This window comes from Dicentrarchus labrax, unplaced genomic scaffold (assembly GCF_905237075.1).
Source record: "Dicentrarchus labrax unplaced genomic scaffold, dlabrax2021, whole genome shotgun sequence".
In the NCBI taxonomy this organism is placed as follows: Eukaryota; Metazoa; Chordata; class Actinopteri; family Moronidae; genus Dicentrarchus; species Dicentrarchus labrax.
Window position 1 is genome coordinate 20,994,827 of NW_026136719.1, and position 26,073 is coordinate 21,020,899.

The 26,073-nt window shown below is 39.8% G+C and overlaps 2 protein-coding genes across 2 annotated transcripts in view; one reads left to right on the forward strand and one right to left on the reverse strand.

Annotated features, from left to right (window-relative positions):
- tspan15 (tetraspanin 15) overlaps positions 1–12,981 on the forward strand; it is a 34,964-nt gene extending 21,983 nt beyond the window's left edge. The window contains exons 5-8 of the mRNA XM_051379304.1: positions 1,406–1,522; positions 4,927–4,977; positions 5,314–5,430; positions 8,704–12,981. Of these exons, the coding sequence (XP_051235264.1) occupies positions 1,406–1,522; positions 4,927–4,977; positions 5,314–5,430; positions 8,704–8,871 (453 nt within the window). The 3' untranslated portion in view covers positions 8,872–12,981. The remainder of the gene's footprint in view (positions 1–1,405; positions 1,523–4,926; positions 4,978–5,313; positions 5,431–8,703) is intronic.
- A 6,316-nt stretch (positions 12,982–19,297) lies between these two features.
- On the reverse strand, positions 19,298–24,250 carry LOC127352145 (uncharacterized). Its single transcript, XM_051380316.1, has 3 exons — positions 23,711–24,250; positions 21,826–23,279; positions 19,298–20,190 (listed from the first exon to the last, which is right to left on the reverse strand). Exons 2-3 carry the CDS (start codon positions 23,018–23,020, stop codon positions 19,787–19,789), a joined length of 1,599 nt encoding a protein of 532 aa, XP_051236276.1. The 5' UTR covers positions 23,021–23,279; positions 23,711–24,250; the 3' UTR covers positions 19,298–19,786.
- Between the last annotated feature and the right edge of the window lie 1,823 nt (positions 24,251–26,073).

Genomic DNA, 26,073 nt, shown 5'->3' on the forward strand with positions numbered 1-26,073 from the left:
GGTCTTAGACAATTTTCTTATATGTCCTATTAATAGACTTTTCACATAATGTTTATTTTTGGCATTAAATTACACCTTCAAAAATAAGTCAAAGTCAAAATGCAAGGTCCAGGGATATCATGGAAAAAATGCTCTGTTGTTATTTACATTGTTTGTCTTCAGTCCTATTTGTTTTAGTTCATGATGGATATTGAATAAGCTTTGACATCCTCATGGTTTCCCAGCAGATTGGCTGCCTAAACAGCCTACAAACCATATGACACAGGAACACTTAATTAAATCAAATAATGAAGTTGTCTGAAGCAGCGTTTTGTCAATGTGACTTAAAAGCTCTGAGCCAAAACCAATAATAATTACCTTCCTTTAGATAGCTTATCTAAGTTCATTTATTTTCTCTGTGAAGTAATGACATTTCTTTTCTTGTCAGTTATGGCTGAAATAGAGGACAATATAAGATAATTGGTTGGTGTCGCACCATTTCGTGCCTGTGAACCAACAATAGGAGACTGGCAAGTACCAAATTGTTGTTAGTGTTATTGATTCAGGAGGAAACACTTCAGTCTGTGAGGGTGCCTCTTTTGAGTTCTGGCTGCATTTGTAACTTTTCACTTGAAAAATGTGAATTAAGATGTCAATGTTTATATTTCTAATTGGAGTTAGAGGACAAGTAGAGCTTTAGGTTCCACTGAATTGAAAAGATCTTGATCTGTATGCATGTAAACGTCCAAAAACTGATTCTTTAAATGTTTTGTGTTGTTATTTCTTCCATGTAGATATGTGAAAATAAGTACATAATGCAAATGTATCGCCGCAAATTACACACTCAAAAACTGAACATTACACTAAGAAAGGTTCATTGCAGGCTTGTTTGAATTAGATGATATTATGTCCACTGGTCTTTTAGTGGAATTTGTATTGTAATAGTATGATCATGTTGTTTTAATAATTAACTAATTTGTAATCTTGTTTGACATGTGACTATAACATATCCAATTTAAACTATAATTTAAATTGGATATTTATGTTGCAGTATAACATTGTATTATATTGTAATGTAAAATTGGTTTTAACCATATCACCCAGCCCTACCACCACCTGTATAGTGATTTTGGCAAGGAGAGACATATAATAACATAATACAGACTCATAATTACATGCAAATTGTAGTTAATTATGGCTCATTTCATCCCAAAATGTAACTGGCATTAAGCCAGCTCAATAGAGAAATGTTGTTTATCAAGTTGTTTACTTTTTTTGTCCCTCCCCTCTTCCTCATCCCTGTCTCTCTTGTCTATGTCTCTTATTCACATTACATATCCTCTTCCATCACTCTTAATCTCGTCTTTTCTTCTCCTTCCAATTTCTGCACTCATCTCTACTCTGCTATCCTTTTTGTCTCTGGCAGTTTAAGTGTTGTGGAGGTCAAGAGTTTAAGGACTGGTCGGTCAATATGTACCACAACTGCTCTGCACCTGGTCCACTGGCCTGTGGTGTCCCTTATACCTGCTGCATCACTACCAAGGTAGGTATGACTATCACCATTGCTATTAGTATTAATTATCACCACTATAAACTGCTCTAACTGTTATACAGTTGCATGTACTGGCTGTAGATTATGGGTTTCTTGTTGTATCAGGTAATATTAGCACCATTTCTACCCTGCTTGGCACTGCTGCTTCTAAATTGCTACTACTGCATGACATAGCAACAAATATGACTATTACCTGCTCCATTACAGCTTGGATTCAAGTATTATAACCTAAGCAGTTTTATTTCTACTGTCAGTAACATACTGTCACTGTAAATGCCATGATTTAATTTCACTGTATGCTAGTTTTTGGCATATTTTATGAAGATTTATTGAAATTCCTCTCAGAAAATCTGTATTGTGAGCATTATGTCTGCTTGTAAACGTTTTTTCCTGTATACAACATACAGTATGTTGGTAAAGGTCCAAGACACATCCACCAAATTTAAAACAAAGAGCACTGACCTAGAAAACAACACATGGACATCAGTGCCATCATGGGCTCAGAGGCTTTACAGACACACAGGGAGTCCTGACTCTATGTTCTGTTTTGTGTTTCACGTTACATTAAAGGGGAAGTACGCTAATTTAACATATTAAAGTCTATTTACAGGTCTTGGGGAGTACTACTGCATAATGTGGAAATATTTGCATAAAGCCTTTTGTAGCTCCGGAGGGAGCTGCAAGAAATCATTTAAACTGACTCAAGTGATCAGCATCGGTTGGGTCTGAAGACTACAAGTTTGAACATGAAAAAAAATCTGTGGGTGTGGAGTTAGAAAGAAGTGAGTTTACCTGACCTCTGAACCCCACTCCTAATCTCTTCTTGAGGTTTGAGGCTACATTAGCAGCTACAAGAATAAGACACCCAAACCTCCGACCAAACTGTTGGTGGTCGAGTTGCATTGTGGGCATCAGGTTTTGACGATGAAGAAAGAATGCATGGAACAAAAAGACGATATCTCTGGTTCTGCTGCATCGTTTTTGATCCTTTGTTAACTGTCCATTACAAGTCTGACAGTGTTATAGAAGTGCAATGCTGAATCTATGCAGTTCTTTGGTTACTGCTGACAGAACAGGTGCTGTTTTGATCTGTGCTAATTATATCTGCCAATACCACCCAGGTATTAAGAAATGCATCTCATGCTCTGTTAACTCAAGATAAGTGTTTGATACCTAAAGATTACCTGAAGTGCATCTATAAAGCACACATTTTATCATTCCTGTCTCCTATTTATAGTGGGTCTGTGAAGCTCTGAGCACAGTTTGTATGTCATTATAGTAATAGCTGTAATAGTGTAGAGTTACAGTTTAAAACGCATCTCATCATCCCTTATGATGGTGATTATGCCTTTGCCATGCCAGACACACTCACAGGTAATTTTCTCTCACACAAAACAGCACATGTGCTCCCTTTATTTCACACACCTATACTCCACAGAGTTTACAAGGAAGGACAGAACAAACACCTTTTAGTTAGACAACAGTTTGATGAACCGGCCAACTCTGCCTCAGAAACCACTGCTCCTTCATCCTGTGTTCTCAATATTAAATTCAATTAGCACAGTGTTGCTATTAGCAATTAACTGATATTTTATTAATATTCAATTTTGCATTACTACGAGTCACCTGTGATAAAAAGGTTAATTAGGTGGCAACATCTTTTTTTCCTATTAATTGATAACATGAAATGTCATACCATTGTTTCCAGTTAATATTTGAACTGGTGGTTCATATTTTTCATATTCTTTGCACAACATTCCCCTCCTATGCTGCTGTCCCAATTTGAATTTCCCCTACGTGGATCAATAAAGGAACATCTTATCTTAATAAACTGTAGAGGAACCGTTGTTAAGCAGCCTAAAGGCAGCCAATATAATGAGTTTACTGTAGTCCTTTCAGTATAAAGTTATAATAGAATAATGAACTAATATTCGATTGTTTTGTTGTTGTACTCAGTTTGTTGTGTTGTTTTTTCCTGTTTTCAATATCATGTATTTGTCAAGAATTGTTTGGAAAAAAATGCTCAGCTTAAGCTGAAGCCACGGCCTCTATAATTTATCATCTCTCCATATAATTGTATTGAGACTGAAATTCTCATATTAGAGATATCATGTTTCATATATCTCTTTTATGAATGAATAAATTAAATTGACATACATTAAGTGATTAATAAGAAGGATTGGGGAAACAGAGACGACACAAGGTATGCAACAGGAGCTCCCTGAAGCAGAAAGCATGTCTTGTGTCATCTGATTGACAACTGTTGAAAGAGACTAGTCTTGGCTAACAAACAAGAAATGCACCAATTTATACATTTATTTATAATACTGCTTCCTTGGAAGTATTAAGTAGTGGGTGCCAAAAAACATCTACCATTATAGCAAATCTATGGGAATACACTATATAACATATGACAATGTAATGTTATATTAATGTAAATTGGGCTTAAGATCTCATATAATTTCATTCATATTCAGATAATATACAATGTCCATATGTTCACATGTGTGCATTGTACATTATCAGTGACTCAACAGTATATAGTATCAGCTCCAACAACTGGTTAAAGCCAGGTGACAGTGGTTCATTTTCCTACTTTAATCAAACACGAAGCAGTAATTATCTCCACTCGATCGAGCCTAATGTTTCTTCTCAGACAGAAGTTTTCAAATGTTTCACTTAAATGAACAGAGCATAGTCAACAACCTATTTTTTGACGTTTTACTGTTGTGTTTCCTTCAGTTACATTACATTATGACATATCATATCCCTACTAATAATCATAACACCATAGTATTGGATTGTATTGGAAAATCTAAAACAAATGTAAAAAAAATAGAGCCAATAAAACTTGTTTAGTGACTTAAAAAGAGTGATCACTCCTAACACTCTCTTCTTCCTATGTCAGAAGGCCACAAGAGATTGTCAGTTTATCGTATCTTATTTGAATATATGAATATATTTCAATATTTGAATATGGAAAACCACAAGCTCAGAGTCATAAGGCACATACTCACATACACACTCAGTATGTTTTTCACACTCACATAGTCTTCATGCAAAGTCTTACAGTTGAGCTTTCAACAGTCGACAGTATTGTGGTCAGTGTCTAGCTTAGTGTCAGACACAATGATGTCTTCAGCAATTTTGTCTTTCAGGACTGACATCTGTGAGTGTGCATGTGTGACACAGTTATAATGTGTGTGATTGTGTGTGCTTCCCTTTAAGTCTGTCTCTGGTTAATGTACAGTTTCCCCCTCTTAAGAGGTTTAACCAAAAACTTGTCTTCTTCTGCCTGCTGTTGACTGCTCTTGATGCTGAAAGCTGTACACCGGCTCCCACTTAGTATTCATACCTCTGAACTTGATCTTTTTTTCTCTCTGCTTCCCCTCCAGCCCAATGAAGTGGCCAACACGATGTGTGGCTACGAGGTGTTGAAAGAAGAGGTAAGTCCTCAAAAACTCCTTTCCTTTAATGTTTAAAATATTTATTGCAGTTCTGCCTATTTAACAGCTAGAGCATAATAATTTTGTATGACACTGCATGTGTGAGCATTAAAATCTTGCTTTTTATTTCGAGTCACAGCAGTCCAATGAGGTAGCAACCACGCACTGCTCAAGTGGGCAGTGTGTCAAAGACGTTAGATAGTTCAGTAAAGTAGTAAAATATCTTCAGAAACTATTCATTGATTATATCCACATTATTATTATTATTATTATTATTATTATTATTATTATTATAAACATGGAAACTGAACCTAACCAGCAATTTGTCACTCATAGCGTTTGAACTTGATCAACACCATCCATATCAGAGGCTGCACTGATGCTTTCTTTATCTGGCTGATGGACAACTATAAGATTATGGCAGGACTGCTATTAGGGATCCTGCTGCCTCAGGTACACACACACACACACACACACACGTATATACAAGCGCATACATGCTGACGATTGGCTGAGGCCGAGTAAAATTTCATGGTAAGCCAATCAGAGATAGAGTTGGGCAGGTGTTTGAAAGCACGCATAGTGGGACACACAACGAACAACACAAGCGAGTCAGTCAATGAGAGACAGGTATGGCGAGCCCAAATAATCCAAAAGTAGCCTTCTCTAAATGGAAGTAGAGCCATTACTTTTCCCTTTTAAAATTAAAGGAACGAATGTAATCGTGAAATGCCCATTAAGCCCTGGGCAAAAGTGCCTATCCACGTTGGTGTCAGTTTTCAGTTAGATTGAAAGCACCTCATGTTGTTACACTGTTCTACTTTTACGAGGAAGAAAATACTTGAAGTGCAGTATATCTAACAATTGTAGATTGGCAAAAAGTTTTTTTTTTTGTTTTATTTGCACTACAAAGAGTGTATATATTTGTTATCTATTTTTGGTATAGTACAAGCATAATTAAATTTTGCCCAGTTGTGGCCTGTTGAGGGGCAATAAATATCAAAAGTTCCAAAACATCTATTGTGTTATTTGTATCGATCCACTATATAAACATAATATCTACATACATGGCATTTGATTGGAGGCTAGTCTCACTTTGTCCCACAGCAACATTAAAATAGTTTAGATTTGTGTACATTGTTTCTGTTAATAATGTATTGTATTAAGTGTCCATTTCATTATAATATTCAGATTTATCATAAATAATTGAACATGCACATGTATTTTAAGTTCCGTTAAAGAGGGGTGGAGGTGGGGTCACATTTGAGCATTTAAAAATTTACTTGAAAGTAATGCAGTAGTTACTTTCTGAAGTAACTAGTTACTTTTATCATTCGTAACTGAGTAACTAATTTAATTACTTTTTGAAGAAGTAACTAGTAACTGTAACTAATTACTTTTTTAAAGTAATTGCCCAACACTGGTCCCCACACCTCTGTTAACTGTAACGTTTATAAAAGACTGGGATGTCTTACAAATGTGTTGATCTGATTGCACATTTGTTATGTAAATCTGATTTGTAGTGTTTTACCTGAACTTTTTACAAAACTTAAAGGGTACAGATGAAGTTTGTACCAATAACTTTCACAGATTTTTTTTTTTACTTTTTACAATATTTGCCTGTATATTTAACAAGTGTAGCTTTAGTTTCAGCACGTCTGTAAATATCAGAAGCATATTGAAATAAAGCATTTAGGCAAGCATCTTAGATGACTTGTAAAAAAAAAAAAAAAAAAAAAAGTAAATTGCTAAACATCAGGTACATCTGCCAACTCCTCAGCAGTGACTAAATAAGCAGTGCAATTTTCACAAAATGCTTTGCATGCTGGCCCATTTCATGTAGGTTTCCTGTACATAGAGGTCAAATGGGCTGCATTTTTCATTCGTCAATTATTTGGTACAGGATTTTTGAAATCGTGTGACATTTTTTCTAGCATTAAAAAAAATTATCTACACTAGAAGGCACTGTGACACATATGCACACATTATGTATGTACACTATACATCTGCCACTTTCCCTTCATATCCAGCATATTTTACCAGATCCATTAGATAATGTGGGCCTGACAGTGATGTAAGCTATTTTTCATTATTCTGTCATTTCTTACTTACTCGTTTTCACTCATAGGATAAAATTCAGACACACAAATACACACACTGACAGCTATGAATGTAGCTTGTGCTGGACTTTAATAAGCATGTTTGACTTGACTGAATGTGAGTTAGGAAGGGAAGGGAACGCAGAAGCTGTCATCAGTCATCTAGTCCATACATGGGGTGTTTCTCATTTGCCTTACTTCATGTCTCCCCGGAAATCAATCTGGTCCACCATTGTGAAGGATGTCTCAATTCCATTTATTTATGTTCTGAGGAGCAACCTCGAGGAGTGAGGAGGCTGCCTTGAGGGGGATACATTTATTAGAAGTTGGTTAATGTTTGGACAAATAACAGATTTGGATGCCGTTTGTCCAAGTAACAACCTCTGTGGCTGGCAAATGAAGCCAACACAGAAATAAGAAAAACTGCAGTTCCTCCTAATGGCCATAGAAGTGAGTCTCTCATATTAAAATAGCCAACTTTCATCAGAAATAAACATGTTTACTGCCTGGTACAAAAATGTTCCCATTTGTGACAACTGGGGTGAATTTTTTGCTCACCTGTTTAAATTATAGTTGTGAATAATTAAGGGCATAGCTGCTTTGAGTGACAGGTGGGTGCTGTCACAGATGTCTGATTCATTCAGCCTGCCTCAGCTTCGCCCACGCTCCACGTCTTTGCCCATTTTTGGATCTGCCGGGAGCTGGTGGAGTCAGGACTGTCAAGATGGCAACAGCCAGAGCTGATCACACAGTTTCACAATGGCCCTTCAGAAACCTATGGGTGATGTCATCCATTTTTAGTTATACAATCTATGATCACCACCAAGGTCAGATTTTATTTGTTTCTAAAACATGCAAATATATTTCACATTCACTTTTCCCTCCCTGCACTGCTGCACTGGCTGTAGTGACAGAGCATCCTTATTATTATTTGGACAGTACATCACATTATCTGTGCAAATACAAACAGATTAGGTTCAGAGGAAAAGACCTCCTCAATTCCTCTCTTCTTGCATCTCTTCCTCACATCTAATGTGGGAGGGACTACAACACAAGGATAAGACTCAAGTGAATTCAATTCAATTCAATTCAATTTTATTTGTATAGCGCCAATTCATAACAGAAGTTATCTCAGGACACTTTTCAAATAGAGCAGGTCTAGACCGAACTCTTTATAACATTATTTACAGAGACTCAACAGTACCACCATGAGCAAGCACTTGGCGACAAGGGCAAGGAAAAACTGCCTGTTAAAAGGCAGAAACCTAGGACAGATCCTTCGGCTCTAGGTGGGTGGTCATCTGTCTCAACCAGTTGGGGGGGAGGGAGGGAGGGAGTGAGAGAGAGAGAGTGAGAGAGAGAGAGAGTGAGAGAGTGAGAGAGAGAGAGAGAGAGAGAGAGAGAGAGGTGCACAGCCACAACAGTATTGGCAATGGCAATCTAGCAGGAGGCTCCACCAGGATCGATAAGAACCTGCGAGACGAGAAAGCACAAGAACTCCGGGGAAGAAGTGAAGGAAACAAGGAGACATTTAAAAACAAATGAGAAGCACCCATTTTGATCTCCTTTTCTTTTCTTCCATATTTAGCTTCCCTGTCTCTCTCTCTCTCTCTCTCTTTCTCCCCAGCTCTTTGGTGTGATAGTCAGCTGGCTGTACATCACTCGTGTTGAAGACGCCATCAGTGAGTATGGTTACTACATGGACGGACTACTGCACTCAAACACACTGAAAAGAGAAGCCAAGAGGCAGGGCCGCGTGTCCAAATGGTGTAAGTGTATGCCGGAGATCGACTGATGAAACAAAAGCCAAAAAGCAGCAAATGGACTCCACTCACAGTTGGTTAAATCACTCCAGTCGATCCAGATACTTTTGACAGCCGCTGTGGGAGCCTGCGTTACTATACGCTCACTTCACTATGGAGACATTTCTTTTTTGTTTTTGGGAAGAAGGAATTGTTCAGCATTATTAAGAGTTTGATATTTAAGTGTTAACATACAGTGTGCTAATGCATGAGTGGGAATAAGAGCTCATTTATATATACATTATGTATTTAGCTGTATCGTGCCTCAGACGGTCTCAGGGATGAAAACAGAAATCAGTACAACCACCATGACATAAAATTGGTCACGTCACACAATCTAAAGCACTGACTTTTTTCTTACTTTTATATGTATTCATTGTTTGTGTTCCAATTAAAACATTAACTGACTCCTCCAACAACTACTGATGAAACAGGTCCTATCATTCAAACACTTCAACAACAACAAAAAGGATGCAGTTTGCCTTATTTCTGTATAGAGCTGGAAATACTCAGAGGTTTGAGACTAAATAATAAATATTTTGAAATAGCCCGTAGAGGATAAGTATTTATGCACCCTGCACATTCTGTTAAGACCACAAGTGTTCACTGAACTTTCATGAGGTGTCTAGCACAAGAAAAGTCTATAATGCTCAGATTTATTACATACATTTTCTTCATCAAAGTCTTGCTCAGTTGAACTAAGGTCTACTGTTTTTTTTTTTTAATCAAATGCATTTCCTGTTCGCCCCCCAGTGTCATGTTACAGACCAAAATTATGTTTTTACATTGATTTAAAAGATGAATGCTAATGCAGTGCCACTGCCATGATAAGGATATCTCAGGGTTTTTTAGTACAGCAACCCTGTCTCCTCGAAATTACTAATTACTCATTTACAAATCAGTCTCTGAGACACGTAAGGTTTTTAATCAATATGACAAAATGTTTTTGAGGACCTAATCTGCTAAGTTCATACAGAACATGACATGACTTTGAGCACAAGGTATTGCATGTTTGCTTTATGAACATTTAACCAAAACCACAGCTGTTTCCCTAAACTGCCAGAACCTAACCACACACAGGACTCAGGAGTCTTGTGCTTTGTACACCCTCTATCCACCTCCCTGCAACTTTTCTTACAACACATTTTGCCCCTGAACAAGTGTAATTTCTAGGAGACAGAGTTGCATATAGACATGTTAAAAAGGCAAGAGAAGATGTACTGTTGATAAAATCGCCTTAAAATTCCCACATTATACTCCAGTGTTGTTTTACAAACATGCACTTGTCATGACCTAAGTGAATAATGTGAATTTAATGTGCTACTGAACTTTGTTTGGTTCGATGTGAAGTTGGAAACTGAGACCAAATACCTAATCTTTGTAGAAGTAGAACTTTTTTATTAAAATCTCCCTTTGTATCTTTATCACACTACATTCTTAATAATATGTATGTATATATACTGTCCTATCCTGTACTGCTAAAACATGTTTGCAGTGCCTCTATTTAATAGGCTACAAGGCCAAACAGGTCTCACGAAGGTTTATATGTTAACCTTGTTTGCGCTGGAGGAACAAACAGAGATTGCCAGGACTTTATTCTCATTAGCATGGTCACATATTATGTTCAAATTAATAATAATCCCTGTTAAATTATTTCTTCTCACATTCAGCTGGTTGCAGAAAAAGATTATGTTTGATTTTAGCATTTTAATATGTTGGGCTGTCCCTCACCCAGATATGCCTGTTAAGCTTTGATTATGAAAGTGTTGTTTCATGTTTCAGCTCAGTCTTTCGGAATGTAACTTATGAAGCATTTGGCTGGTGGATTGAAGGTAAACGTTATCTGTATATAACGAGTCATCACACATTTAACAGCCTTGCTGGTCAGTCCAGTTTATTATATAACTATTTCAGTTCTGTTTTAAACAAAAAATGTATTGATCCCACTCTGATAGAAGGTATAACTGACAGATTTAACTCAGGTGCATTATCAGGTCTACTATCACAGTACCTACACATCCCAGTTAAAGTGCCAATGTTGTCTCTTTAAAGGTATGAGATGATGAGATGAGATGATACATAGATGTATATCCAAAGTTATGTTTTTAGTGTCATAGTTGCTATTCATGTATGCCTGTGGTATACACCGATCAGCCATAACATTATGACCACTGACAGATGAAGTGAATAACACTGATTCTCTGGTTACCATGGCACCTGTCAGTGGGTGGGCTATATAAGGGGGCAAGTGAACATTTTGTCCTCAAGTTGATGTGTTAGAAGCAGAAAAATGGGCAGCGTGAGGATTTGAGTGACTTTGACAAGGGCCAAATTGTGATGGCCAAACGACTGGGTCAGAGCATCTCCAAAACTGCAGCTCTTGTGGGGTGTTCCCGGTCTGCAGAGGTCAGTACCTATCAAAAATTGTCCAAGGAAGGAAAAGTGGTGAACTGGAGACAGGGTCATGGGGAGCCAAGGCTCATTGATGCACATGGGGAAGGCTGGCCCCTGTGGTCTGATCCAACAGACAAGCTACTGTAGCTCAAACTTCTGAAAGTGTTAATGCTGGTTCTGATAGAAAGGTGTCAGAACAAACAGTGGATCACAGTTTGTTGATATGGGGCTGCATTACATTATGGCTTATCGGTGTATAGATTGAATGCATACATTCAATGTGTGGATGGCCTCACTGGGAACTGCATCTTTAAAATATAGTATCATCACTTCATTGAGTTGCACAAAACCACACTTACTGAAAGAGGTATGATGTCAAATTGTTTTGCCTGGTTGAGGCTGAATAGATCTTCCTGTAAAGGGATATTTGGGGGTTGGAGGGCTGCTAAATAAATTATGGCTGACACAGCATCACACTGTGTATTTTCTAGGGCAGGCTTCACCCTGAGTCACTGGCAGTGTCTACATTTTTAATGTAAAAGTATGAATACAACACACTGTAGATGAAAAAATAGTTAAGACCCTGTCAGAGAAAGCATATCACAAAGCATATTAGTTGAATCAAAAGTAGTGACATTCAAGTTCCGGTATTAATCAGGGTCACTTTTACTTGTATGTGAAACTTCAAATGTCCAAGAACGTGGTGCATACAGTGTACTAAAGCAGCAATATTAATATTACTAAAGTTGGTCAAATGTATGTAACAATTCAGAAAAGCTAGTAATACCTTAGAAATGTCATGGAGCGCAGAATCTAAGATTTACCTTTATGGTTTGCAGATGTTAAATGTAACCAATGCAGTCCTACTGTGCAAATTTGCAATGTATAAGTAGTATTTAATGACCAATGTTTTGTTATTTAAATCATTAGATTAAAGACAAGAGAAAGGACATTGATTGAATGTTTAAAAATCAATTCTTTTTATTAGCAAAACAATGAAGTAAAGGGTTGGGAAACAGGAAAAAAATCTGTGTATGGCTAAAAAAAATGTAATTAACAACATATTCTAGACACTTCTTCAATTAGTAAACGTGAGTTTGAATCAGAACAAAATCTCATTGTTGCTTCACATTGAAAACATAAATGAATAGATGTTTAATCAGCATGTCCAACAAGCAACCCATTACACAAGTGAGAGTTTGACCATTCAGGGTTTTATTAGTGCAAAACAAATTATGAATTTCCACTTGAGTTCAGGCAGGATTATGCTTTGATTGGATTCCTTTAGAAACGTTATCATGCAAAACAACTTCTATACCTCCTTCACACATTAGAAGCTCTTGTGCAGAAAGAAGCATAAAGCCTGGTGAAGAGTGGTTTGGTGTTTATCTGTTGTATTCTTTTTCTTCCTCCTACTCCTGCTTCTCCTGCTGCTTTGAGGACTTCCTGCTGCTTAGAACCTATTAATATTTTACCCCTACAACCACAGACGGGGAAATTATTTTCCTACATCACCAACAAGGAAGGAAGACGCTGTTGTGAATGGTCTGGAAGGAGTGGTCATGTTGCTCCGCTCCACCAACACACAGCTTAAAATAACTGTCTCGGTTTCTTCCCACCAGCCCTCATTCTCTGCAAGGTTGGCACACCAATTTTTGTTGTGGATATGAAATACCATGTTTTCAAATTAAAATGTGATCCAATTATAAGCTACACTCTGAGAGTTGTTTCATTTGGAGAGTTGCTGCTTTGCAAAAATTTCAAAGAGATCAGAAAAGAAAAAAAATACATACGTACACTGTGTCATGTGCAGGCAGTGTTGTCACAGAAGTCACGAGATTTACCAGTAAATAGTGTGATCATGTAGAGCAAGATGCACCATATCTTTCCTTACAGCATTTGACAAGGACACTGGTTCTTAAACTATAGCATGTGTACCACTAGTGGTAGAATCAATGAAATATAAAAAAAAAACAATACTAATAATGAAATGAAATAAAGTATTTTAAAATAAAATGTCATGTCAAATTAGTTGTAATATTTTTTGTTTTAGTCTCAGTCTGCTAAGTAGTCACATTCATGAATGTAGCTCATGCATACATCAATGATTAGTTACAAGCTAAAATGTGAAGACAAGATAGTAAGCAGAGGTAAAATGAATGGTTCAAAAACGCTGCAATTGTGGCTCAAAACGGAAACTATTGGGAAGAGAAGTGTGGATCAGGAATACCCGTTTTCCACCAAGTTAGCTCTGGTTCTTGAACTGGTTCCATTCAGGATTCAACAACAGTCAACACTAAATAATCAGGAATAAACCTGCCTCTAACCCTAACCCTAATGTGTGAACTGTGTAACTGTCAGCCTACTCTGCTCTGTTTTAGTGTGTGTTATTGTGTGATCATAACTACAAATTGGAGATTTACTACAGTATAGATGGCAACTGACCTTGCTGACAGTGTTTGTTTCCCTTTCGGCCTCTGCTGTGAGAAACTTTGACTCGATCTGTGTGACTGTCGGTCATCTCTGCCTGTCTCACTCTCAGTATGTCTTTCCTTTGACTTTCACTTCTCCTCTTCAGCTGTTCACACTGAACCACATGAGCAGACAGATGTACAGCGAGACGAGAGTGAGGGATGACTGCGTGCCATGCTTTAATTTAGATTTTTCCTGGTATCCATTTATTCTGTTTGTTGTGATTTATCATCTCTAGTCTTTTAGCAGATTATAGCCTTTCAATGAAACTAAATAACCAAACATTTTATTCTACAGGTTTTTCCGTGCCAGTAAAGATTGTAAATAGTGAAGATAACATCAAGAACTTTTATTAAAACATCTGTAATCCTGAATGGGAGGATTACAGAATAATAGTAGTAATACTCAACAAATGTTGTGACTGAAACAATTATGTGTGGTTTAGCTACAACCAACAGGTTAAACCCTACAGTGAAATATAAATCAGGTCTCACGTGCAGCAGGGCCGCCATAACACACTGACACAAAGGCATAAATCCACCTTTAGTGTGTTAGCTCGTAAGGGCCAGTTTACAAGATTTCACTCCACCGGCTTTCTACAAATTATATTCTCATCTGTGGTCTGTTGGCTTTGTTCTTGTGCACCTCCCTGAGTCAAAAGTATTTTTTTTAGTTAAAATTGTCCCAGTTACAACCAGAGATTGCATTGTGTTATTAGTCCAGACTTTAGTATCTGAAGCACTTTTATCACACTGAAAAATGTTCTCATCTAAAAGGGCTGGAAGCAAAAACAAAAAAAAAAAGCGTGCGTGCGTGCGTGCATGTGTGCGTGTGTGTGCGCGTGACTGGAGAGGGGGATTGCAGGCTGTTCTTACCAATGGCTCACTGGCACATCTTCTGTAGTGTTATTTATCTTCACTGTCAAACTTACACCAAGCGTACAGAAACCAGAACTGTCACACAAGCTATATTTTCTACTCTTCTGAGGACAGTTGGACCCACCAAGCTGGCAAACACACACACAGACACAGTACGCTGTCTCTTCCCACCTATTCAACCTCTACTAATGGGCTGCTTGTATGAAGTCAATGATCCTAGCAAACAGTTAAATTGTTATATTAAAAACATGCTGTGGTTGACAATGCCAATAAACTCAATTTAATGCAAGCGCCAGTGGACACATTGGAATTGGGCATTCCGCTCAGTAGTTATCAATACACATGATGAAATGGGTCAAAAACACGTACCTCAGTAATATCACATTTCAGTTATGACTTGAGGCAACATAATTATGACTGTAAGAGCATTCATTGTTTGAGGTTTGTTTTAAGAAGATTATCTGTAAAAAATAATCAGCATCATTTGATTTAAAGAAACTGTGCATTCATAATTTTTGCCAATAGTCAAAAATACACCTATGTAAATGCAGTCATATTCATCAATATGAAGTAAAAGAAACCCGAGGCAACACCCAAAATAATGTTACATATCTTTATTTTTACCTCATGTTTTTATATATGAGTCTGTGAATCACAGCTGTTACTGTTACATCACCAAACATAAATGTGCATTATTACTCCCTGAAAACATGACTGGACCAAACAACGAGACACATCTGCAGTTGGCTGCCTGCCCACCAACAAAATCAACCCCGTTTTAAATCTGAGCCAGTGCATTTAAATTCCATTCATCATAAATACATAACACAGTTAATGGGTTGTTTGCTTTTAGTTTGTACCCAATAAGTTCAATAGATAGATAGATAGATAGATAGATATTCCTTTATTTGTCCCACAATGGGGAAATTCCAATGTAACAGCAGCAAAGTGGATAGAGAAAAAACAGTATAAATAAACAGTAAGAGTAGGGAAAATAATAAAAACACTATGTACAAGAGAAAAACAGTAAGAATCCACAACAACAGATAACACAAATAACACAAAATAGTAGCAGCAGCATTTGCACATGGGCAATAGATTGCACAGTAATTATTCCACATTATTATTATTATTGATGCCGAGATGGGGGGGCTTTACTGGGAGCAGTGCTGGTTGTTGAACAGTCTGACAGCAGCAGGAAGGAAGGACCTAAGATATCTCTCCTTCACACACTTGGGGTGAAGGAGTCTGTCGCTGAAGGAGCTGCTCAGCGTAGTGATGGTGTCCTGCATGGGGTGGGAGACATTGTCCATCAGTGATGATAGCTTTGCTATTATCCTCCTCTCTCCCACCATCTGCACTGAGTCGAGGGGGCAACCCAGGACAGAGCTGGCCTTCTTAATCAGTTTGTCGAGTCTCTTCTTGTCGGCTGCTGAGATGCTGCTGCTCCAGCAGACCACTCCAAAGAAAATGGCTGATGCCACAACAGTATCAAAGGTCCTCAGGAGCTCTCCCTGCACTCCAAAGGACCTGAGTTTCCGGAGCAGATAGAGTCTGCTCTGGCCTTTCTTATAAAGTGCCTGAGTGTTATGAGTCCAGTCCAGTTTATTGTTCAGGTGAACACCCAGGTACCTATAAGAGTCCACTCTCTCTATGTCCATATGCAGAGTGTTCACCGGTGTTGGGCAATCCACCACCAGCTCCTTGGTTTTCCCTGTGTTGATTTGGAGGCGGTTCCACTGACACCAGTCCTTTATCAGTTCTCTGTAATCAAAGAGCTAATGGGGACATAAAAGAACAATAGACATTTTTATAATTCATTCATCTGACATTCATTCATTTTTTCTTAGTTCAAGATATATCCAAGGACAAAAGAGACAACCTGCTCAAGACTTGTGGATCCATGTTTAAACACTGCACCTTTGTAGGAAGTCAGAAATCATGGATGATCTATTATAGCAAATAAATATAATTTTATATTCTCTTCTTTCCCACTTTGTAGACACCTCTCTCTCTCTCTCTCTCACACACACGCACACACACACACGCACACACACACACACACACACACACACACACACACACACTGACACTGACACTGCGTCCAATAATGTATGGGAGGTTGCTGGTAATTTATTGGTCCGGTCTAATGCTGACATTTAGCCCCACACAAAGTAACAAACGAACCTAATGTGTTAGTGGACAGCAGCAGGAACACAGATGTATCTTTAGAACCACATGGCTTTTCACAGACCTACACAGTTGAACTCTAACTGGCTCTTAGCAGTTGAACAGATGTCATAAAACAGAATAATTTCAGTCGTTTCCCACACATGCATGTATACATACCTCACCAGAAACACATCGATTGGAAATTAGATATTAATTCTTCAGAGCAGACAGAGAAGATATGCTGTTTTGAATGTATCAACACAAATGACCAAATAATGACAGGCAATATTGTGTGAGACTCATTTATTAGTCTGGTAATCAGTCTGATCTGACACTGGCATTTAGCTGATGACAACACCCAATAAACTAACAACAGGAATAGATTGAGTCTGAGCAACTGCAGCACAACAAAGATTTAATCAAAGAGACCCATCCAGATAACAACAAATATATAAGATATAATAATATATTTTTCCTGCTTTTACTTATTAGGGCACTTGTCTACTCAACAGTCTTTAATGCTGTGTATCTACACACAGTTACTGAAATGGTCATGCAGTAAGGGAAGCTGAAAATAAGCTTTTTTTATATTTCTGGATTTAGGCAGTTTTCTGGTGAGTCTCCAGATGAGAATGTGTCTTTTGAAATTCAACTGGGCCTCAGGTGACAGAGTATAAGTTGTTAAAGATCATGAGCCAATGAGCTTGAAAATAAAAAGGTCAGCTTAGGAAACTAAATAATGGACTAAATCTAGAAGACAGAGATTGATGATATAGAACCCAGATTTCAAGAGACAATTAATTTCCCCTTCTGTAAATTAAAATGAAATGATTGTGATAATAAATGATAATTAAAGTATCTTTGTTCATGCACTCAGAGCATGAAGCTGTCGTTCTCTTCAAGGTTAACTTCTTTATCAATAAACAATGGTGGCTCCATAAAGGGGATATCAATGTCTGCACCTTGGAAATACTGTCTGTGTTATAGTTGTGGAGACATTTCACTCAAATCTCACGGTTGCACTAGAGGAAGAATTGAGGCTCGCCAAAGTCATATAGCTTCATCCTCTTGCCTACAAAATACTACAAACATGAATATAAAAGGACAGTTAAATGTGGGACATTAATAAAACATTTTAGTGCCGACAATACTGTTCATCTATTATCTATCTATCTGCTCCAGTGTTGTGTTTTTGGTTTTGTGAAATGTTAGTGCTTTGTTCTTTTGGGACATTTTACTGAATGCATCCTTCTGTGTTAGAGTGGGTGGGGCGGGGTTCAAATGCCTCTGTGACTTCTGCTTTTACTTAGTTAATCTGAAAATCTCTCTAACCTCACTGGAGTAATACACTTAAGGGGGAAACGTTGTGTTACCATGACTGCCAAGGCAAAATTGTTGTCTGTGAGGTCAAAGCAAAAACAATCTGCGTTACACTGAGCTGCTGTGACAACCAATTTCATTCAATAGATTTGGAACTTTCCAGTTGAGTGAGTGTCTTTGCAGAAACTGTTGAACACATTGTTTTTATGGCGACCCAAAAACAGGAACATGCACTAAAGTTACACATTTGTTTGCGCAGTTTGCAATATAACCTTCGTTTGGCTGTTTGTCATTGTGATTGGTGTCATGTTGTTTCATGTATGATTCTTTTGGCTAATATTATAGGTAGATTTATTTTTGCTTGTACTTGGAGGAGTGGGCGGTGGTGAGCCAGGTTGCATGGATTGCACAGTGCAGAATTCCATTAAAATTTTATCACTTTGTTGTTATTACACAGCAGTTTCAGAAATTGGATCCCATTTTCAGCTTTGCGTTGTGGTGACTGTGGAACAGTAGAGTGATTACTGGGTCAGCTGCATGGCAAAGATCATAAAGATCATGGTACACAACAGCAGTTCATAAATACTGAAAAGGCAGCGCTTTAATGTTGGAGATAATAGTAGTGAAGAAGAACGGCAGGCTTGTGACCTTGAATACCAGGTTCAGGTTGAAGACTTTGATGAATGAACTGAGTAACACCAGCCCCTCCTTTAATAACATCTGTCCAGCTGCCCTTGAAAAATGTCGCCTTCCACCTCCTCTTATGGAGCCGCTCCTTGGCCACAAGTACATCTGGCTATTTTTGTACTGAATTAATGTGAATAGGTGGAACTACATGCTCTTGAATACAATGTGTTCCCAAAAACCGCAAACATGTTTAGTTGGTGTCAGGGACCGAGCTGGCAGGCATGAGGAGTCCAAGGTAAATTTTCACAAAAAGTCCTTTTTATTCACAAAAAAAGTGAAAATAATCAATTTACAAAATATACAAAATGTTCTGGGCCCATAAAAGAGGTCAACTAAACAGAACTTAACTCAGGCTACATTAACTGAACGAACACACCAAACCAACCCAACTAAACTGAGACATTGGGGGAACTTAAATAGTGGCTGATCAGGCCACTCTGACACACAGGGGGAATAGACTAAAACATAACATTTAAACAAACCATAATATCCTCCAATAATATCCAGATAATGCAGCCAATTATTAACTAAGGAAAATACTGAAATACTAAACATCAAAAAGCATAATAATCAGAAATAACTAAACTCAAACAAAGAGAAATCACTTCCTCTCCCCATGATTCCAGCCAACATGGTGTAGCCCAATTATCGGCCCAACCCCTTTTAAGTGTCTCTGAATCTGCCGGCACTTCCTTTGTCAGCCATGCAACATCGTCAGCAGCAGCACCCAGGAACTGGTAACTCAAAGAAAAATGAATTAATGCAATGAAAAATAACCTGAGTGAATCTAATACTACAGAAAATTGACAACAAAAGTTAACTAATTGTGTGCACCCAAAAAGATAACTACTGTGAAAACCGGATAATAAAACTATGTATTATGAATCCAAAATCTGTGTCCAGTTATTTATTGTCAATCGTGTCTAATGTTCTAAGCCTAAATATAATCAAACAAAGAAAGAGTTACCACCATGCGCTTTGTGCCTCAATGTGTGGCTGCTAGGGCGGCCATCACATACTCCCCCCCTTCGGAACTCTCGTTGTGACAGCGAGAGAGATAATCTGCCGTCACATTGAGTTTGCCAGGGATGTGCTGTACTATGAAGCGGAAGGGTTGCATGGCCAGATACCAACGGGTGACTCTGCCATTAGTGTCCTTCATCCGTTGCAACCACTGGAGGGCCTTGTGATCAGTCTGTAGAGTGAACTCCCTCCCCAGAAGGTAGTATTTATAAGAGTCGAGAGCCCACTTGATCGCCAGGGCTTCTTTCTCCACGGTAGAGTAGCGGACTTCCCTGGGGAGCAGCTTGCGGCTGATGAAAGCCACTGGATGTTGGTCCTCTGTTGGTCCTTGCAGAAGGACAGCACCGATACCCCTCTCTGAGGCATCTGTTTGCAAGAGAAAGGGTTTCTCAAAGTCAGGACTGTAAAGGACTGGGTTCTTACCCAGAGACTGCTGAAGGTCCCGGAATGCTGACACTGCCTCCTCCGTCCACTGGACTTGGTTGGGGCACCTTGATCCGGTCCTATCTGTGAGTGGGGCAGCTCTGGCTGAAAAGTTGGGGATGAACCGGTGATAAAAGCCCGCCATCCCCAGGAAGGATCTCAGTTGCTTCCTGGTTTGGGGCAGGGGACAGGACTCGATGGCGTGTACCTTGTGGACCTGTGGTTTGATCACTCCATTCCCAATGATGAACCCCAAATATTCGGTTTCAGACTTGACAAAGACACACTTTGCTGGGTTAATGGTCAGGCCTGCTGATTGGAGGCGCTTCAGGACGTCACTCAGATGCCTGAGATGCTCCTTCCAAGTAGCACTGTAAATCACAATGTCATCGAGATATGCACAGGCATAGTCATCACACCCACTCAATACCTGATCCATTAGCCTCTGGAAGGTTGCAGGGGCTCCGTGCAGTCCAAATGGTAGGACTGTAAACTGGTAAAGCCCCCACGGAGTCCGAAAGGCAGTCAGCTCCCTGGACTGCTTGGCCAGAGGCACTTGCCAATAGCCCTTGCACAGATCCACGGTGGTCAGGTATTTTGCTTTGCCCAGGTGCTCAATCATATCATCGATACGTGGTGTTGGATAACAATCAAACTTTGACACAGAGTTCAGGTATCTGAAATCAATACAAAACCTTATTGTACAATCCTTCTTTGGGACCAAAACCACTGGATTGCACCACTCACTTTTTGAACGCTCAATGATCCCCAGAGACAGCATCAGGTCCACTTCCTCTTTCAGCGATACCACGAGGCGCTCTGGAATCCTGTAACTCATACGTTTTACCGAAGCCCCCTCTTTTAACACAATCTCATGTTCAACAATATTTGTGCGCCCTGGGTACTCATTGAATGTTTGAGTGTTACATAAAGCTTTCACCTTATTTTGTTGATCTGCCGACAGATGGCCTAATTCAAGCTCAGTGGGGCCTGGTGAGGGCAGGTATTGATCATCTACGGCCTCTTCCTCCTCTACAGCTCTGATCAGTAAAACCTCCGCCTTCCTCTCCCGTCTTTCAGCCCACTCCTTCAGCAGGTTAACATGCAGCACCCTGCTGGAACGTGGTCGCCCTGGCATGGCAACTTGGTAGGTGGTAGGCCCCAGCTGCTTCTCCACCTCAAATGGTCCTTGCCATTTTGCCAGAAGCTTACTGTCACTGGTGGGTAGCATGACTAGGACCTTCTGACCAACGACAAAGGTCCTCTGTCGTGCTGATTTATCATACCAAGCTTTCTGGTACTGCTGGGCCTCCGCCATATGCTGCTGGGCAAGTTCCGCCATCTTCTGTAGCCTCTCTCTCATCTGTACAACATGGGAGATGATGTTAACACCCCCCTCCCTCCCCTGGTCCCCCTTTTAGGCCTCTTTCAGCAAGGTCAGAGGTCCCCTTACCTCATGACCGTACAACAGTTCAAACGGGGAAAACCCAGTAGAGGCCTGGGGGACTTCCCGGTATGCAAAAGGAGGTAGGGGGAGCCATTGGTCCCAATCAGACCCAGTGTCATTTATGAACTTACGGAGCATTTGCTTGAGGGTCTGGTTGAACCGCTCCGTCAGTCCATCTGTCTGTGGATGGTAGGGGGTTGTTCGCAGACTCTTGATGCCAAGCAGTTGGTAAACCTGTTTCAGGAGCGTGGACATAAAGTTAGTGCCTTGGTCAGTTAAAATCTCTTGCGGGAAACAGACTCTGGAGAAGAACTGCACCAAGGAGAATGCCACCGTCTTTGCCTTGACCGACTTCAGGGGAAACACCTCAGGATATTTAGTCGCATAGTCTGTGATGACCAACATGTAGCGGTTTCCACTTTTGCTTCTTTCTACGGGACCAACAATGTCCATACCAAGACGCTCAAAGGGGGTACCAACAATGGGGAGTGGCTGGAGAGGAGCTCTACATGGTCCTCTACTTGAAGTCTTCTGGCACTGAGGGCAAGTCCTACAGAACTGGCTAACATCTGCCCGCAAACCAGGCCAGTGAAAGTATCGTTTAATCCGAGCCAGGGTCTTGTGCTTCCCTAGGTGGCCAGCCCAGGGAACAGAGTGGCCCAAGACAAGCACTGTGTCTCGGGCTGCTTTGGGAACCACTAGCTGCTTCACTGGTCCATGTTGATGGCAGAGAATACCCTTCTGCAGAAAATACTCCTCTCCAGAACTGTACTCTAACTCACTCTCCACCTCTCTCTCTTTAGCACTCCTTAATAGAGCCGCTAAACTGTGGTCCCTTTGTTGCATCTGAACAATGTCTGAAGGTATTTTAACCCCTAGTGGCAAATCTGGAGCTACTGCATCTGGTGGTGGAATGACAGTGTGCTGGAATCTTTCCTGCCTCCTTCGACTGCGTGACTTCCGGGACTTCCCCGGCTGGGTGTCTAAGTCAGCATCATAAAAAGGCAGGGCACTGAGGGTTACAGAGGGCTCATCTACCAACTTGGCCTGGGCTCTGGTTACAGCCACATTGCACCTAATAGGTTGGCTTAATAGGTCAAACAAAACTGGTAGGTCGCTACCCAGCACCACTGGGAAGGGAAGATTGTCAGCCCCTCCAATGTTAAGAAGGTATGGTTGCTCTTGCACTTCAATGTAAATGTCAGCTGTGGGGTAGGGCTTCTTATCCCCATGCACACAGCAGATGGGGATAGTTTCAAGGGTGCGGATCACATTAGCAGGGACAAACTGCCTGTGTACTAGTGTCTGATCACTACCAGAGTCCATTAGGGCCTTCAGAGCTTTACCATTAATTTTGACAGTGATCAGTTTGTGAATTCATTGCCTGGTTCTCCCTCATGGGAGCCTTACCCACACCAGGTGCTGCCCTCTGATATTGTTGTGATGATGTAGGCCTGCGGGTGTCCTTTGTAGCTTTCCAGGCAGAGTAACTCCATGGTTGACCTTTTCTCCGGGCAGCCACAAACACATCCGCCAGCGAAGCAGCCTCTGCAGCCGTTGAATGGTCGTGTTCTTTTATCCATACCTGCAGCTCAGGAGATAACATTCGTAGATACTGTTCCAATATAATCATTTCCCCCACAGCTTTAACCGTTCTACCTTTTGGCTGTATCCACTTCCCATACAGCTCCTTCAACCTTACATACAGCTCTTTGGGAGACTCACCAGGTTCAACATCTGTGGAACGAAATCTCTGCCTGTAGGCCTCAGGGTTAATGTCATATTTTTTTAAAATAGCATCTTTAACACTGTCATATTCATGAGCATCATCAAGGTCCATATTTACATAAGCACCTCTAGCTTTACCAGTGAGCAGTGGAATAAGGCGAAAAACCCAGTCAGGTCTAGGCCACCTACATGCTGCTGCAATCCTTTCAAAAGTTACAAGAAAGTGTTCAATATCATCGTGCTCTGTCAGCTTTTCTAATCTAGGCTCTTGGGGGAACCGAAACTGACCTGATGAGGAATTGGCTGGAGCACCCTCAGGTGTCAGGGCTATTTGGGCTTGGGGACCAGGTTCATCTGAATCAAGGTCAGCTGACATGTGCTCCAGGGTTGGAGAAGTGCGAGCTTGTACCTCGAGCTGTAGCAATTGGAACTGATGTTGGAGTGCCTTAAACCGCTGCTCCTGGCGATCAGACTCCTCCCTCAGCCGGTTATCCCGGGCCTCTTGCTGGCCCATGTGGGCACGGAGAATGCTAGCTATGTCCACCAGCGTTGGTTCTCTGCTGTCTCCACCCTCAGTGCCTGCGACTCCTCCTGTGTCTTCAGTACCAGTGCCGTGTCCTCGCCCCTCCTGTCCAGTCTGTGGTTCCCGGGGCCCCTCACGATTTCCTCTTGTAATCATTCCTCCACGCTGCATTGTAAAAAAAGCAAAAACCAATCAAATGCAGGGGGAAAAGAGAGCGAAAAAAAAACCTTCCTCAACCAGCTAATCCCACCACTGCCACCATATGTCAGGGACCGAGCTGGCAGGCATGAGGAGTCCAAGGTAAATTTTCACAAAAAGTCCTTTTTATTCACAAAAAAAGTGAAAATAATCAATTTACAAAATATACAAAATGTTCTGGGCCCATAAAAGAGGTCAACTAAACAGAACTTAACTCAGGCTACATTAACTGAACGAACACACCAAACCAACCCAACTAAACTGAGACATTGGGGGAACTTAAATAGTGGCTGATCAGGCCACTCTGACACACAGGGGGAATAGACTAAAACATAACATTTAAACAAACCATAATACCCTCCAATAATATCCAGATAATGCAGCCAATTATTAACTAAGGAAAATACTGAAATACTAAACATCAAAAAGCATAATAATCAGAAATAACTAAACTCAAACAAAGAGAAATCACTTCCTCTCCCCATGATTCCAGCCAACATGGTGTAGCCCAATTATCGGCCCAACCCCTTTTAAGTGTCTCTGAATCTGCCGGCACTTCCTTTGTCAGCCATGCAACATCGTCAGCAGCAGCACCCAGGAACTGGTAACTCAAAGAAAAATGAATTAATGCAATGAAAAATAACCTGAGTGAATCTAATACTACAGAAAATTGAACACAAAAGTTAACTAATTGTGTGCACCCAAAAAGATAACTACTGTCAAAACCGGATAATAAAACTATGTATTATGAATCCAAAATCTGTGTCCAGTTATTTATTGTCAATCGTGTCTAATGTTCTAAGCCTAAATATAATCAAACAAAGAAAGAGTTACCACCATGCGCTTTGTGCCTCAATGTGTGGCTGCTAGGGCGGCCATCACAGTTGGCTTCAAAGTAACTGGATAAAGGTTAAATTACTAATGTCCTCAAAAATAGAGAATAAGTACCTGTGTATCTGTTCTTTTAGCATTTTGTCTGCAATAGAAAGTTAAAAGTGAAGAGTAAAAGATAACATGGGGGACGAGACATGCAACAAAGGTTGAACCAGGTACGTTGACTTTACCAGAGCAGCCAACATAAACACCATACAGTGACAGATGAGTCATTCATTCATTAAAATAACATAAATGCCATCTTAGGTGGGTCGCAGCAATGGAATACCTTGCTTCATGTAAAAGTCGTATGTTACATAGGTTTAAGAAAATTTTGGAAACTCTTAAGTTAAATTAACCAACTTGTTTGTAGTTGGCTTAAATATGCAAATATTGGATTAGTTCCAGTTAACATTTATGTCTTTTAAAAAAAACGACCTGCTATAAGATGACTGAACCTGAACATGCACCATGACTAAGAGCTCAAAATAGCTCAAAGTAATGAATAATTGGTTAAAACATACAGTTTTCGCTACTTCAAATAAGTGAAGTTGCCACTATGTTTGTATGGTAAGAAATCTTATACCAATATCCACCATCTTCCTCCCAAAGCTGGAAACAGCACACTTTAGGTGACCAGTGAGTCCTCACTCTGTATACATATACAGAATATACATGTATAGTACATGTTACATTTAGCTGTTGTTGTGAACACTGCAGCTCCAACTTTTCATACTTTATATTTCTTTAAATTATTATACTTTTCAATCTGAAAGTAAGATGATTTATCTTAGACCCTTAATTAAGATTTGAAGTCTTCCAGTGCTTCTCACAACAAATGAAAGTCACAGTGACAGCAAATGGTAGACCAATTTAGTGAAACTTATAGCAGCCTCTCTTTAGTCATTTTGTTTAAAAAATGTTCTGCACTGAAATAAAAAGTTATTTGGACTCATATCACAATTTGAGCAGCTCCAGAGGTGACATTGTAAATTGTAGGTCAGTCATATACAGACACAGTGCAGAGTGCCTTAAATTAATTCAACTGGGGGTAATA

Bases quoted from the DNA above. Each gene is read 5' to 3' on its own strand.
- LOC127352145 (XM_051380316.1), bottom strand. From the start codon at position 23,020: ATGGACTCTGGTAGTGATCAGACACTAGTACACAGGCAGTTTGTCCCT. The intron at 20,191-21,825 runs GTAAGTTCATAA...TCTTGCAAACAG, and splicing joins GACCCTCAAGCAAATGCTCC to ATGCCTCAGAGAGGGGTATC.